General features: G+C 41.1%; 1 protein-coding gene across 2 annotated transcripts in view; it reads right to left on the reverse strand.

Annotated features, from left to right (window-relative positions):
- Window positions 1–1567: 1567 nt before the first annotated feature.
- The window catches only part of tspan15 (tetraspanin 15), a 70703-nt gene continuing 54575 nt past the window's right edge, over window positions 1568–17695 (reverse strand). For both annotated transcript variants that reach the window (XM_034188438.1, XM_034188446.1), the window contains exons 5-8: window positions 13703–13819; window positions 6704–6754; window positions 3170–3286; window positions 1568–2119 (exon numbers count right to left, since the gene is read on the reverse strand). In XM_034188438.1, the coding sequence (XP_034044329.1) occupies window positions 1952–2119; window positions 3170–3286; window positions 6704–6754; window positions 13703–13819 (453 nt within the window). In that variant the 3' untranslated portion in view covers window positions 1568–1951. The remainder of the gene's footprint in view (window positions 2120–3169; window positions 3287–6703; window positions 6755–13702; window positions 13820–17695) is intronic.

Raw genomic sequence — 17695 nt, forward strand, 5'->3', positions numbered from 1 at the left:
ATCACCACCCGAACTGAAAAATAACCATTTTAAAATGTCAGTGGCTCTGCATTAACATTTTCCCAAAGTACAACAGAACACTGTGAAAGCAGCATTTCTGAACAGATAAGACTCATTATTTTCACTTACTGAGGCGTTGCTGGGCCAGTAGCATAGATTTACATTTACGCTACCTGTCCATACCCGCCTGCTCTGCATAAAGTGATGACATCATAGCATGCGCACCCCAAGAACTGTCTGCAGACAAGGCATGAAAATATGAAAAGGCGAGAAGTGTACGTTGGTCCCAATATGGATATTCCGACAACGAACAGCAGCCAAAGCAGCCAGCTTGATGAGGACGCACTGGCGAATTTGGAGAGCAGCGTGGTACCAGCCAACACGACAAAAGTTAAAGTAGGCCAACTCTTTATGTACGCGTTTGCTGGGTGTCATGCGTTTTGAAATGACATTAAATATTTTTAATGTGATTCCACGTGTTGTTTATCTCAGTAAGTGATAATAATGCAAACAACATGCAGTTGTCGTGCAGTATGCATTTTCTGAGTCCCTCCGTCCATACCGTCGCCCACAATGACAGATATTCACCCGAGTTAGACAAGGGCGAATATCGGTCATTGCGGGAGACTGGGCATGGACGTCGGGCCTCTAAAAAAGCATAACGCCCTACAAAAGCATGTTATTGTACTAATATTATTCATGTGGCCGAGTAAGCTCACTGAACAGTGACAACATTTATGCAACTGTCTGATCAGTAGTTAATTCTAAAATGCATTTCTTAAAAGAATATTTTATGCTCATTCTACAGTGTGATTTTATTCACAGTCCTCAACTGATACTGAAGGCAGCTGCTTTAATGCCTCAATTGTGAGTCGAAAACATGCATGGCCAAGGTTGAGTCACTGTATTACAAACATAATGAGATAATCATAGACTAATAACGTGAGGATGTGGACAAACACTGAGGTTGATGGGCATAGCTTGAGGAGAAGTTCATTTCTGTGATTCATAACGAGTAAGTATGAAAAAGATGGGTTGAGACAGCCTTCTTGAATGTCTAAGTCTTGGCATAAGAGCCATTATGGGAGTTTTAAAATTAGGGTTTTTTTAATGTTACTTTCCTATGTAATGGAGTTTGTGGTCCATGTCTTGAACTGTATCTTTTATATATTGATGCCTTCTTCAACTGAACATTCATCTATATGATTTTTTTATTTCACTTCAATGTTGTGTGTTGCCTAGCAAGTGGTCTGCACAAATCAGAGCATTATGCCTAACTAATCATATAGATTTAGTGGTCAAATCAGCAGAAATAATGACAGAAAGGAGGGATATGGGGTACATCATCACATCTGTGAAGTAAAAATGCTGCTATAATATGAAAAACAGTTTAACTTTTCTTGCACTGCTAGAAAAATGAAGTTGCTGTATTATTGCATAATTTCACCACTGTACAACTGTTCAGAAGAGAGTTATGGTTTAAATGGTAACAAAAAAGTAAACTAGTGCAAATACAAGAAAACTTCCCGAATGACTAACCTATTTTGTGGCTTTGCAAACTGTGAAATTGTTATCACTGGCCTGTTGGTTGCATACTGTGACAGGACTAACTACATGTAAAACTGGTTGCACTGGTTTTTATCTTTATCCCTGAGATAAGGCAAAGTAGCTTAATAACATTTGGTATGTGTTGGAAATAGCATATTTCAGAGTTGTACCAAAGTCAGTCAACTCCCACATCTGCTTGCCTTTAGTTGACTGAGCATGAAAAAAATTGGGAACTCCTCGACAGTGGGTATTACAGTTGCTGAATGATTCATTCTTACTATCAAAAAAAAAAAAATGTAGATGAGAGTAGAAAACCGTTCAAAGTCAAACTACACAGATGCCTTGGCACAAGTTAGGAAACACCGAGTGTTGGAGTCCATTTGGTCCTTTTTGGTTGATTCTGTCAATCAATATCCGGCATACATTTAAACCATTTGGACACACGGCCATGCCTTTTGGCTGATCTTTCCTGCGAGTTCGATGCCAGTAGCCCATCCATGTATTGACCATACTCACTGATGGCATCTTCAACACGTGTGATATACAGCCAACTGACTATCACGCCGAAGAACTACAAAGACAGAGAAAGAAGCTGCTTTTGTGAACAATATCCAAAGTCAAGCAGATTAGTTAATTTACCAGGAAAGTTGATAAAACATTCACTAAAATATAAATAAATAAATAAAAAGACTGCACCAGAGGATTTAATAAATTCCTCCTCTTGACTCAAAGTGGTATAAAATGGTGTTACATAATGGAATCAGCTTTAGCTGCAGTTGAAACAACTGCATCCTGTTGGTATACCTGACGAGGTCATGTTGCCTTATGCTGAGGAGGACATGCCTTCGAAATGGGTGTTTCAACAAGACAATGACCCCAAGCACACTAGTAAATGAGCAAAATCTTGGTTCCCAAACCAACAAAATTAATGCCTCACAGAGGATTGCTAAAAAAGCAGTTTGAACAGTTTTGAGTTTGCAGCGTCAACAGCAGATGCTACTATTATTGTGAACACCCCCTTTTCTACTTTTTTTTTTTACTAATAGCCCAATTTCATAGCCTTAAGAGTGTGCATATGATTTATAAAGGAAAATCATGGAAATCATCAGGGGTACCCAAACTTTTACATACAACTGTGTGTGTGTGTGTGTATACATAGCTAGATAGATAGACAGATAGACAGACAGACAGATAATGACTTAAAAAAACATTCAGCTTTCATAGGTACCCACACTAAACGATAGACAGATAGACAGACAGACAGATAATGACTTAAAAAAACATTCAGCTTTCATAGGTACCCACACTAAACGAATGCCAAATGCACTGTAATGCTGGTAAGTGGTTTTAAAATTATTCATGAAAGCCCAACAGAATGCATCAGCTCATTTGACCGATTAATGATAGTTTTTGTCAAGGGAAGGAGATAAGTGAAATCACCTGCTGAAGTACGTATCAGAGATGAAACACTTTTCTCTATGGTTTATCACATTTCCCTTTCCAACACTACAGTATTTTACTACTCATCTTTAATAAATCTTCATATTTATATAGTTGCGTATGTGAAGACATGTATTGGACAAACCTTGGCACTTATAATTGCTTGCTTTAAGGTGTATACCTGAGGCAGAAGGATCCCTAAGAACAGTCCAGCCATAATCTTGTAGTTGTCCATTAGCCAGATGAAGAAAGCGTCAGTGCAGCCTCTGATGTGGATGGTTTCCAGCAATTCCAGACGCTATATGCCACAAAGAAAGTTAATTAGCCTATTGATAAACATTATAGAGGTTGTATCAGAATGCAAAGTATTCTGCAACATTAACAGTCTCAGAGGATCTCTGATTTGTAGGAACAGCCAAAGAGCATGTGCAGATACTACAGGGAAACAAGATCTCGATCCCAATAAACTTCAGTAACATTACTCTTTACACCCCTAGTCCACAGAGCACCATTCTATTATGAGCCCCCACAATCCAGAAAAAGTAAAAAAAATGGGATGAAATGGCATACTCCGGCATGCCTCCTATTAGGCTGAATTATTGATCACATACCTGGCAGCACACTTGAAAATGAAAGTAAAGCTGTGCCTGGCTTCTTCCTCAGCCAGAACCACAACAAACACTTCTTTTATGTCAAATTTTTACCCCGATGGAACACAGTCAAACAGGTTTCAAGCTCTACTCACTAAGACTACCTCCTTTAAAGATGTCTGAACATGACAGAAGCTGTTAAGACTATGAACACCCGGAAGTGACTGCGTAATGATGCCCATTTGATGAATCAAGATGAAATTTCTGAACAGCTTGAAAATTTTACCCCGATTTAAAAACTGATGCCGATGATGGCCATAACTACTGCGTATACCAAGTGTGTTCAAGACTGACAAAAGATCGATCAAGAACTTACTGTGATGCTTCAGAATGTGCCCTGATTTGTTATTTCGGATGAAACAAGAACACAGCAAATTTTGTAGACTAAAATGCACTCTACAGGACCTACAATGAATCCCACTCCAACAAGAGCTGAAGGACATGTCGCACATTTTTAACATTCCAGTTAGCAAGACAAGATAAAAGTACTCATGGATTATAAGTCTCTCCACACACTTGCTAATAATTCGTGGTCAATGTATTTTATTGGTAATTATTTCTTTCACTTTGAGTATTAGCAGGTGCATTTCCGGAAATCATCTTATTCTGCAATTCTTGTCATTTCTTGGCGTGTGACATACATTTTAGAATGAGCACAAACATCCTGACAAGACAGAGCAAAATGAACCTGCTACGTCTGAAAGCGAAGCTTCAGAGCTTTCATTTGAAAGTAATGGCTTGGATTTACAGAGGAGACAACACATTTCACCCAGAAACTCTTAATGTTTTCAGTCTGTCGATTTTGGAGTGTGGTGACACCGTTTGTGTGGTAGGATGCTGTTTTACTGCCGCTGTGATCATGGATGTGGACAGCCTCCACCACGCTGTTTTTGCAGACTGCCTGAAAATTAAGATGTACGAGGGCTGTCAATAAAGTATAGGTCCTTTTTATTTTTTTCAAAAACTATATGGATTTCATTCATATGTTTTTACGTCAGACATGCTTGAACCCTCGTGCGCATGCATGAGTTTTTCCACGCCTGTTGGTGACGTCATTCGCCTGTGAGCACTCCTTGTGGGAGGAGTCGTCCAGCCCCTCGTCGGAATTCCTTTGTCTGAGAAGTTGCTGAGAGACTGGCGCTTTGTTTGATCAAAATTTTTTCTAAACCTGTGAGGCACATCGAAGTGGACACGGTTCAAAAAATTAAGCTGGTTTTCGGTGAAAATTTTAACGGCTGATGAGAGATTTTGAGGTGATACTGTCGCTTTAAGGACTTCCTGCGGAGCGAGACGTCGCGCAGCGGTCCCAGGCGCCGTCGTCAGCCTGTTTCAAGCTGAAAACCTCCACATTTCAGGCTCTATTGATCCAGGACGTCGTGAGAGAACAGAAGTTTCAGAAGAAGTCGGTTTCAGCATTTTATCCGGATATTCCACTGTATCACCTCAAAATCTCTCATCAGCCGTTAAAATTTTCACCGAAAACCAGCTTAATTTTTCGAACCGTGTCCACTTCAATGTGTCTCACATTTTTAGAAAAAAATTTGATCAAACAAAGCGCCAGTCTCTCAGCAACCTCTCAGACAAAGGAATTCCGACGAGGGGCTGGACGACTCCTCCCACAAGGAGTGCTCACAGGCGAATGACGTCACCGACAGGCGTGGAAAAACTCACGCATGCGCACAAGGGTTCAAGCATGTCTGACGTAAAAACATATGAATGAAATCCATATAGTTTTTGAAAAAAATAAAAAGGACCTATACTTTATTGACAGACCTCGTATTTCTCATACTGGAAAAAGTCACAAAGATGCCATTTTCAGGAGATAATGGACTCTCTATCGTGCCACAATCATGACAGAACTTGAGCTGAAGGATGAACTGCATTCAGACATCATTCTCTGGTTGGTGATCGCGCGGCTCGTACCTGAGTATAAGTGGATCCGTTTACTTGTGTGAAGCGCCTTGAGGCAACTCTGTTGTGATTTGGCACTATATAAATGAAAATAAATTGAAAATTCTGACTTGCAATAGTGTGAGGACTAGTGGACCTGTTCTCTGGCTGGCAATCGTGTGTGATGCGTGCGTGTGTGACAGTTTCTTTGATGTTATGAACTTTTTGATTGGAAATCTTTACACCTGGGTGAGTGGCATGTTCATTCTTTTCATCTTTCGCTTTGTGTTCCTTTCAATGGAGCTTACAATGAAAGTAAAATTTTATTTTACTTAGAGTCTGTGGCCTGCAAAACAGGCTGTTTAAACGCGCATCTCAGCTGTTAATTGCAGCTTCGTATACATGGACGTGAAATATTACAGATCGACATTGTTTTTCACAGGCAACATTATTTTAGACTTTTTTCCACAGTTATATACACACAACACTTTTAAGCATTTTGTTTTGATTTTAACAGGCTGCATTTGTGAGTAATGGCCATGCAAGTGGGTGCAATAAATCTTATCATGGCTGCTCCTTTTACCGTGTCCGCGACTACATCAAAAAACATCAAAATTAACAGTTATCACTTAAAATGAGTCATCATAACACAAAATCACACCTGTGTAAATGTTGGAATTAAGCTGTGGCTCCATTCTTAACGTTAGCAGGTACATTCCGTTGAAGCGCACGCTGGGACTTCTCTAACAGCTACATCACCACTGTCGGAAACACACGAGTACTTTGTTTTTGGAAGTGTCCATAGCCGTTTGATGCAAATGCTGTATACTTTGCAACCTGTCACGGAAGTGCACAAAGTAATCCTGGTGTATCATCGGATGGTTACTAAAGACTAAATCTTAATTGCTATAATTTTGGTGTGACATGTCCTTGAAATAAACTCTATTATAGTGTGAAATCATCTCTATTGTCAAATCAAGTTTTTCAACTGCAATAAGAGTCATTCCCAGCATGATAGAGTTGATTTAACACTGTGATAGGATTAAATAAACTATCTGGAGTGTGACCAAATGTAGTTTTGGCAGTTTATTTTGCTCTGAAAATTTACTGTATAGGAATGCCACTCTGTTGAATAGGGATATAAATCAATTCAGTCATGTTGCAGGATGTCTTACCTGTTTTTCCAAAACCTTATACCCACATAGAGTGTTGGCCACTTCATTAGGCTGAAGATAAGAGAAACAAAATGGTACACAACAAAAATGAGAATGACAACTGATCGAGAAGACATACCATGAAAGTCTCTCTTTCAAAACATATTATTCCAGGGCAAAAGCTCCATTAAAGAAGGTGCAACACAAAATACTAGGGATGTGCAACAACAACAACAACAATCGAATATATATCTAGATGCATACATGGGCTACAGTAAGAGGTGATCCTTTTCATTATGTAACAGTTTGATTTGGTGTGATTATGATGCAATGCAATATACTTCTTTGCTTAATGGAGACATTCATTTTCCATGATAAATTAGAATAAGCCAAAAGTGGCATTCTTCACTCTGGCATGCCTTGTGTGTTGCTTGGCAACTCCACAGTCGTGGGGGCACTTAGACAAATTCCACAGCCAGATCAAAAGTGGTCGCGTGCTATTTTTGCACTGACAGCGTGAATGGACACACATTTTAAAAATGCCCGGTGAGCAGTGTTGGATGTTCGTGTGTGTCACCTGGAATTTGGCCGACACCTGCCGCGAGAGGGATTGAATGGGCTCTCACAGGGCACTCTCTGTCTTTTGGCCACTGGTGTGCGTGAATACTTGTAGTGACAGGTGTACATGGCATTAGAAGCAGCTCCGATTTTTCAAAACTGGCATGCAATTCCTCGTTCGGGCGCTAGTCAGCTTCAATTGTGTTATGTGTGAAGGGGCCTTAAAGTTCAAATGGGTACATTATCCATGATAGTGACACCCATTTTCAGATTTATTGATTTTGCTTTTACCTCTCTCAAAAAAAAAAGTTTTCCTAATCAACCTCTGAGAGCCTTGCATTGAACTTTACAAGAGCTTGAAGGCACGGAAGCATCAGCAAAACAGGTTTATTTCTACCAATTTATAATGATAAGAATAGAGCCATCAGTTGGTTCATGAATTTAGATCAATTCAGGGGTTTCTGTATCAATGTAGTCCTATCTTTGAATTTAAAATCAATTTTCAATTCATAGGTGTTAATTATTACACGTATGTGTAGTTCTACTCTCTCGATCTGAACAACCCTGATCTCCTAAATCCACTGTGGAGTTACATTTGATGTTAACCAACTGCAACACAAAAATCTTTTCCTGTAAAGTACATTGATCTTTGGTGATGTTTACATGCTGCATAAATATTGTAACAATGAACTCAATAAATTAGTAGGCGATAGAGGGATTTGTGAGTGAATGAGGGCTTTAGTGGAACTGTCTTGGTGTGATATTACTGCCAATACCGCACATGCATGACATATAGACCTTCAATGCTTCCTAGGGGGCTCATTACTGACCACCACTCAGTATGGGAACATACATGATAAAGGCATGGCTCCAGTTTCTGAAGAAAAACTAAAAGTAAAGAACTGTTCACTTCAAATTGTTTGTCTGAACCACTAGTTTTACTTTGGTCTCTCATTGCACTGGTGAAGCATACTGTCTAAATTACAGGAAGCATATTTAATTTTGTGTGGGAGAAAATTGCCAGAGAGCCGAAGTGTCAGTGAGTTTTATTTCAAAGCATTAATTGCCATCATAGGGATGTTGAGTTCCATTTCTAATGTAATTGCACAGTGTTACAGCAAATTACTGAACAGACACACAAAATTAACTAAAAGCTTGGGTCTTTCAGCACACATAATATTCAGTCAAAACAAATCCTAAAACTAGTGTAATATACAGGAGATTATATTCAATGTTGTTACTCAAGTCCCAACATACAAACATGTCCATAAAGTATCGTACCTTTTTATTTTTTTTTAAACTATATGGATTTGATTCATATGTTTTCACGTCAGACAAGCTTGAACCCATGCGTGAGTTTTTCCACGCCTGTCGGTGACGTCTTTCGCCTGTGAGCACGCCTTGTGGAAGGAGTGGTCCCGCCCCGTCGTCAGATTTTCATTGTCTGGAAATGGCGGAATGATTTGGGGTTTTTTTCCATCAGAATTTTTTCAGAAGCTGTTAGAGACTGGCACCTGGAAACCATTCGAAAAATTTATCTGGCTTTCGGTGAAAATTTTACGGGCTTCACAGAGAATAAGGTCTGTTAGTACAGCTTTAAGGACCCCTTTAAGGACCCCTTTAAGGACGAGGGTTCAAGCTTGTCTGACGTGAAAACATATGAATCAAATCCATATAGTTTAAAAAATAAATAAAAAGGTACGATACTTTATGGACAGACCTCGTATCTCATGGTGCCAGTCGCAGTGGTCTCCAAGAGATATCAGTTTCCTTTCATGTTTCATGCAAACTCCAATGGACAGTCTCAAGATTCCACATTTACCACAGACAAAAATATTCTTCCTCATGGATATATTTTTGTTATTCATTTATTTAGGCATTTGATTGGTGGGGTTGGAAAATGCATTGCAAAGCAACACATGAATTTGTATTCACATTTTGGCGGTGTGCTGAAGACACAATCTCAATGGTGCATTGTTAAATTTAGACTAGTAATGTTGAAAGCTAAAATGGAAATGATCATTCAGCCTTTTATCTTATCTGGTTTTGATTACCATAATTCACTTTTTACTCATGTCACCAAATTTTCTTTTAACTAACTACAGACTACTGCTGCAGGACTTTTAACTAAGTTCAAATGGAGATGACATACTTTATTACTCCAAATTTCTGGTCTTCACTGTGTTCCAAATTGAAATAAGCCCACTTACTCTCTCCATTACAACAAAAGACTAGGGCTTTTGCTTTGTTTTTTTGGTGGCAGTGAGAGGATGCCTGAGGAGTGGAGAAAACAGTGCACTGGTTCTGATTTTTAAGAACTATGGTGATGTGCAGAGCCGAGGTAACTACAGAGGCATAAAGTTGAGAATACTCACAGGAGTTACACTGTGTGTTTGTAGATTTAGCTTATGACAGGGTGCCTAGAGAAGAGTTGTGGTATTATATGTGGAAGTCTGGAGTGGCACAGAAATATATGAGGGTGGTGCGGGTTAAGTGTAAAGACAGATGCTGTTTGCAGATGATACTGTGATCTGTAGTGAGAGTAAACAGCAGTTGGGACAAGGCTGGAGAGGTGCAGATGCACTCTGGACAGAAGGGGATTGAAAATCAACTGGAGCAGGACAGAGCACGTGTGTAAATGAGAGGGAGCACAGTGAACCCGTGTGGTCCTATTGAGTAGCAGTGGTGAAGGTAGATCAGTTTTCTTGGGATCAACTACCCAAAATAAAGGTAGTATCTCACTGACGGGGAGGAGGTGGACACAGAATATCACATGAAAACAGATGTAAATGTGACAACTTTCTCATGGAATTTCACTGAAGTAGTCTTCCCAAGACATGCACCCATGGCGGCCAACTGTCCACAACTGGCCACATGGTGTCCAGAGGGGCGGTGAAAGTTACAGCCACAAATCTCGAACAGTCTGCACACATACCACACAAGAGACATGGACATGCCGTGCAGCGCCTGTGTGAAAATTGAGGAGCACTGTGCGGTCTTTGCAGGTGAAAGGATTTGCACGTGAACACCATGCATTATGTTCAGCGCCACTGCTGTGGCTGAAATAGCCACACGTTTGTGCACAAAGTGCTCAGGATAGATGTGGACTATTACATAGTTATTATGTGAAAGAGGCTGTGAAAATTCCCCCAACTTTAGGCAGATAAAGCACTGAAAATAAATACATTTTAAAAAAGAATAAAAGCATGAACAACCACTCATGGACTTACAGAATGACGTCCACTGAGCTATGTCTCAACTTCCAGTGACGTCCTCACAGACAATGAAAATAAAACAACAAATCTGGATCACCTTGTCCACGTTCCCCACACAGGTGAAGTCCACAGTCCCTGCCCCAGCTGGCTGCATTAGACTGCGGTCCTCAGAAAAATAAATACATACAGAAAATCCCATTTGTGGCCGGGCACCACACATAAAGCATGCAGGACACAAGGAATCGTGACCCTTTGGAAGTGCTCCAATAAAAATAAAACAATGACATCATCTGTCCAGCACACTGTGCACGCATGCACAGTGGGTGTACATAGACAAGGCGCATTAAACTTAAATCCACCTCTGTAAATAAGTAAATAAACAGAGGCAAATACAATGAATCCAGTCCGTGCAGCTGCCAGAGATGTGAACATCTGTTCGTTTGTGTCTTACCATGCACATACATATACACACACATACAGATGTGAACATTTGCTCCGTAACAACACACACAGTCCTGAATGTTTGTTCCTAGGCATTTTTACAGTGCAGCTTTTTGTGTCAGACAACACGTGTTTTATTTATTTATTTATTTATTTGTATTGATTTTCTTGAAGTGAGCATGACTGTTAATTGTGTTTTATTTTGCGCCCAACGTGAAGAAAAGCTCAAAATAGTAACGCCATGATCACTCGTTTAAAGAATGCTATAAGACCCCTTCACACATAGTGCGAATTTGGTCGAATTGCGTATTAAGTGCGCATGAAGCAGGAATTGTATGCAAACCGTGTAATTTCGCAGCTGCCTCCAATGCCTCATACACCTGTTGCTATTGTTTGCACACACCAGTGGCTGAAAGAGAGTGTGCACTGTACGAGCCCATCAATCCCTGTCGCAGCAGGTGTTGGCCAAATTCCAGCTGACACACACGAACATCTAACACCGCTTGCATGACACTTGGAAAATGTGTGGCCATTTGCATTCTTGGTATGACAACAGACTGCAGACAATCACTGTCGTACTCGCAGTGAAATTTGGACTAAGAACTGACTACTGTGACGCTCGTGTCTGTTTGCTGTCATCAAGTGGACATAAATAAAATCATATATCACTGTGGTGACAGGCTGCAGCAAGCGAGCTGGTTGAAAACGACCGTCCGTTCATAACACGCAGCAGGTGATCTCACTGTCATGGGGACCTGTATTCCACATGACACGGTGTCCTGTGGTGCGCCATCCACAAGACGCACGGGCCAGCTGGATGCCGCCAGCAGATGTGGACATGAATGAGATGAGCAAACTGTTTCTCATTCATGTCATCTCATGACTGAACGTCAGTGACCATGGGTCATCTCCAGAGGAACAGATGGATCATATTTGTATTGCCTGCTTGATAAGAGGGATTTAATACAATGCAATGTTTTTATATGGTGCATCATTGTTATTTTTAATACGTCCATGTGCTTCTTAATATGATGCAGTTTTTAGCACTTTTTACAGGACACCAATGGCAGCTCACTTGGTAAAGTTTCTGACTGGCAATCAGAACTTTTTGAAGGCGCAGGTTCAAATCCCATGGTTGACATGTATTTTTTTTCTTCAGCTGCGCAATGTGTAACCACATCTGCTGGGTAAAAACTGCTGTGTTTCCACATGCACGGAACCACCGTAGCATATATTTTTTAAATTTGATTTTATTTTCTTTCTTCACACCAGCTAAACGATGTGTAATGACATTGTGTAGCTGGTGGTACTGTGTTTCCACGTGCACAAACCGTCGCACCAGCATCGCACATGCCTGCCCGTTGGCGTGATGTTTCGTGGTGCGCTCATACAAGCTGCTCCGACGGGTGTCACCCTGGAGTTGTACATATTCGCACTATGTGTGAAGGGGCCTGTAAGTGTGACCCAACTGTTTTAAACGCATGCTGAAACTAATCAAGCTCTATTAGGAAGTTTCCATCTCTGCTGTTTTTCCATTTATCATGGCAAATGAATGTCTCCATTAAGAGTTGTATTGCATTGCACCATAATCACACCAAATCAAATTGTTTCTCATTTCAAGTGCAAAGAAAATTCTTGGTTGTGAACTGTAATTTTTTCAGTACATAAGTCACACTGGACTATAAGTCAAAGGGCCTCTCAAACTCGTAAAAAAAAAATTACTAACAGTGTCCTCTAAAAGTATTGGAACACTTGGTATTTCACACATTTTAATTTGTTTATGCCATTGCAAGTACAAAAAATACAAAAAAATAAGCATTTCTAAAATTATCTTCCTTATAAACTGATTTATAAGTAATGGAATGCTTTGGTATAATACCTGTAAATAATCAGTTTTATTGTTGGTTTTCTTGAGACAAGTCAGGGGATGGCTACATGGATACATTTCCATGTCACTGAACATGTCTTAGACTTTATTTACATCAATTATGAAGAAATACAAACAGTATGGCACTCTATGGTAAATCTGTATGGAAAAAAAAACTGAGTGACTGTGCAAAAAGGAGAAGAGTGAGGAAAGCCACCAAAACACCCAGATAACCCAGAAGAAGTTATAGGCGTCTCTGGCTGGGTATGGAGAAATTGTGCATAGTGCTTCTTTGGCATTTTGTAGCCGCGGTTATAAAGTTTCATAATGAAGTGTAATAAAGTGTACCACTTCATTATGAAACTTGGCTTTAAATACGTCAACAGGACATGCCTGCCTGGTGTCAAGAGGCAGGCTATTCCACAAAGTCCAAAAAGCTCACCCACCAACAGTCTTTTTCCAGACCTTTGGGACTCACAGAAGACCAGTGTGTGAGCAGATATGTATGACTTCACCAGGTCAGATAAGTACAATGGTGCTAAACCATTAACAATTTTGTCAGAGAGAAGGAGCACTTTAACATCTACTCTAACCTGAACTGGGAGCCAATAATGAGAGAGGCCAACAATGGAATGATCTGTTCAAATTTGCCAGCTCTGATTAGGATACGGAGCTGCTGCATTCTGAAAAATTTGGAGACCTTGAGTTTGATCAACCAACAATTAATAAATCAATTTGCTTCTACAAATAAGTATTCAATGCAGTAGAACAGTGACAGTAAAATATGTCTGTCATTAAATTACATTTGCATTCAGTAATTAAAGGAAAGCCAGCTTTAATGTCAAACAGTAACAGTAGATTTGCAGAACTAATGCCAGTCATGAAGTACACAAAACAAACACAACATACAGAGTATGAGCATTATAGTAACAGTCATACCTTAGTAGCAATGCAGCAGGTATAGGGAACACCACAGGCCAGTGGACCAGGACCAGAACAGTTGTGGTACATGTTGACCTCCCAGTCTTTATACTCCTGACCTCCACAACACTTAAACTGACAGACAAGTAAGGGGTGGGGACGGGGGAAGCAAGGACAAGAGGACAGAAAGGAACAGAGGAAGACAGATACAGATGGGTGTATAAGGGTTAAAGAGACAAAGGCAGAGTGAGTCAATGTTGGAAAATGAAGTTAATTCTTGATCAGCAACATTTCTGTTCAACCAGCATGAACTACACTAAACAAAAATATAAACCCAACACTTTTTTTTTGCTCCCATCTTTCATGAGCTGAACTCAACTTTTTTTTTATACACAGGTGTGGGCATATCAAAATGCTGATTAGACAGCATGATTATTGCACAGGTGTGCCTTAGGCTGGTCACAATGAAAAAGCCACTCTGAAATGTGCAGTTCTGCTTTATTGGAGAGTCGGGGGGGGGGGTCAGAAAACCAGTCAGTATCTGGTAAAAAAAAACAAAAAAAAAACAAAACACCACTGTTTATGTACTCTGGCAGGACAGCAAAAAAATCCTTTGGGATAAATAAAGCTGATCTTATCTTAATTAGCAGTGGGTGGAGCAGGAACAGACTTTGAAAGGACAAGTAATCGCCTGGACCTTTGTGAGTATGGCCAAAGCAGGTGGTCACCCCACTGAGTCTGGTCTGCTTGAGGTTTCTCGCTATGAACAAAAATGGAGTTTTACCCTCACCACTGTGCTTGTTTATGGGGTGAGCAAGGCCTAGACCTCGCTCATGTTTAGCACCCTGAGATGGATTATGTTCTAACTTGGTGCTGTACAAATAACCTGAATTGAACTGAATGTGTATGTGGACAAGGCAAGAATATTAAAGGACCATCTGACAACCTTCAAATACACTGCAAGGTGCGTTTGAAGGTTTTGTATTGTTAATTCCAAAACCTGTATACATTCATCTTCTGATGCACATTAGAACAGCCACCTCTGAAATCCAAATCCAGACTAACGTATTCCACAACAACAACAAAAAAAAAGCTCTGGTACATAACCTACCAACAAACGAGACATTTCTGAAATCTGTAACTTCACAGACTACAGTGTTTTGAATTGACAACAAATGCAACAGTTTGTTCAGCTAAACTAAAGCAAGTTTGTTCTGCATGCACAAACCTCTGCAGCCTCAGCTAATCATTTTTACTGGCTTCTATTCAGGTCATAAGAGGAAGACTCTTGAAAATAGGAAAATGTTTACTCCATGGGAAAAATAAATGAGCTTTGACAAGTTATAGAACGCAATTTAATTATAGTGGGTTTCATCCGGGCACATAAGAGTCACAATGAATAACTACTGTTTCAAACAACTTTCACTGTTTCACTATCAGAGTGTGAAAGATATTTAGACAATGATCCGGCCAAACAACAATAATAATATTACTTTCATCTTCTATACCTGCTTATTCCTTTTTAAAGGGATAACTGCTGGTAATCTCGTTCACATAAAATCCGTAGAAGATTGCCTTGCAGCAGTGAGAAGTTGGATGTCTAGAAACTTCCTACTTTTAAACTCTGATAAGACTGAAATGATGGTTCTTGGTCCAGTGAGACATCGGCATCAATTTGACCAGTTAACGCTCAGCCTCGGCTCGTGTGTCATACATCACACTGACAAAGTGAGGAACCTTGGGGTAATTTTTGATCCTTCGTTGTCCTTTGGCCTCCACATTAGAAATATTACTAGGACTGTTTTCTTCCACCTGTGAAATATAGCGAAGATTCGTCCCATCCTGTCTATGGCTGATGCTGAGAACCTGATCCATGCATTTATCTCTTCTAGATTGGACTACTGCAATGTTCTATTTTCTGGTTTACCGCAGTCTAGCATTAGGGGTCTCCAACTGGTTCAAAATGCTGCAGCCAGACTTTTGACACGAAGCAGAAAGTTCGACCACATTGCACCCATTTTGGCATCCCATCACTGGCTTCCTGTCCCAGTGAGATCAGATTTTAACGTTCTGCTACTAACCTATAAAATTATTCATGGACTGGCACCTCCCTACCTAGCTGACCTAATTAAACCTTACGTACCGGCCCGGGCTTTACGTTCTCAGGGTGCAGGACTACTTTGTGTCCCTAAGGTGAATAAGAAGTCTGCGGGTCACAGAGCTTTCTCTTATCGTGCCCCTGTTCTGTGGAATGATCTCCCTGCGTCAATAAAACAGTCAGATTCTGTGGAGATTTTCAAGTCCAGACTTAAGACACTTATTTTCCCTTTCATATGGCTAGCATACTGGTACAGTTTTGTTTTACGTTTTTTACTCTGCGTCCTCAACTTTACCTAAATTCTGGGTCTTTTAGTGAAGTTTCGGGCTAGTGGCCAGCGATCACCTTAGTATTTCTCTGTTTTTCTTGTTGTTTAATGCTGGCAAATTATACAGTATTTTTTGTCTTTCTGATGCCCGATTCTGTTTTTTTCTCTCTGTTTAAGGTGCAGCTCCATCCAGAGATGGGAGTTGTATTCGTGTTGGCAATCCTCCTGTCCTGTGCGCCAATAGCATTTCTTGTATATTCGACCGTGAATTGTTCTGTGAATTGTTCTGTAATTTATGTTTGTAGCTTGTCCTAGCTTGACATTAAACTGCATCCAGGAGGAGTGGGGAAGTCGTGCGTGGGATCAGTAAAATCCAACCTGAAACCTATAAAAAGAGCACAGGTGACCGTTATTATGTACTCCGTGACTGGCGAGTGCGGTCGCCACCACAAACCCGAGCAGGCAATTGGGTTACTAGGGTTTGGAACTTTCAAGTCTCCAATGGCAGTTGTATCGCAACTGGCGGATAAGAGCAGTGCCAGGCGGGCTGGCATGGTTTTAAGGCGGACCTTGACTGTAATCAAGTCTCCGGCAGCCCGCTGCAAGTATCCCATTCAGAACCAGCACGTCTCCATCCTTTATGGTGCCGCTGGAGAAGGTGGGTGCCCAAAGTGTGTGGGTCCCAGGCATGCAACCTGCTATCCACCTTAAACAAATTCACGTGAAGGTGATTCATGTCAGAATCACATCCTCAATTCAAAAGTCCCGTGGCGATGGTACTCTAGATGACGGGGACAGGCTTGGTCAGCTGGGAGTCTCTAGTCCAGAGCCATACACGGGCGGCGCTTGTAAGAAGGTCGTTTTGTCTATAAAGTTGTGGTGATGTGATAGTTCGGCAGCTACAGGCGTGACTGGGCTGGCCTATTTAGGAGTATCGCAGCTCACTCCAATTGGAGAGGCCCCTACCAAAGGTGGGGTAAACATCGGTCACCACAACTCCCCCAGACTGGCAGACCACGGCCAGTGGGGACCTACTTATGCGGTCAAAACAAGAGAAGAAAATGGAAACTGAACCCTTTTACGGTGGGAGCATGGAATGTGAGGACCCTCGTAGACCACGATGACACAGATAGACCACACCGACGCACTGCCCTTGTGAGTAGGGAGCTTGACCGCTTCAACATTGATATCGCTGCCCTCTCCGAAACAAGACTTGCTGGAGAGGGAAGTCTGTCTGAAGTTGGAGCCAACTACACTTTCTTCTGGAAAGGGAAAGATCGTGAAGAGCGATGGATCCATGGCGTTGGCTTTGCGATCAAGACATCATTGGTGAATCGCTATAACCTGGCCCCAACCGCCATAAATGAACGTCTTATGACTCTCCGCGTGCCGCTCACCGACAGCAACCACATGACTCTGATCTCAGTCTACGCCCCAACCCTTGACTCCGAGGATGACGTCAAGGGGTCATTCTATGCTGCCCTGAACAGTGCCATCCAAGCCGTTCTCAGCAGAGACAAGCTCCTCGTGATCAGAGACTTCAATGCCAGAGTCGGTCGTGACCATAGACTTTAGGAGGGCATTCTGGGCAAGCAGGGGCTTGGATCCTGCAACTCCAGCAGGCTTCTCCTTCTTGGCATATGTG

The sequence above is a fragment of the Thalassophryne amazonica genome, chromosome 2, assembly GCF_902500255.1.
Source record: "Thalassophryne amazonica chromosome 2, fThaAma1.1, whole genome shotgun sequence".
In the NCBI taxonomy this organism is placed as follows: domain Eukaryota; kingdom Metazoa; phylum Chordata; class Actinopteri; order Batrachoidiformes; family Batrachoididae; genus Thalassophryne; species Thalassophryne amazonica.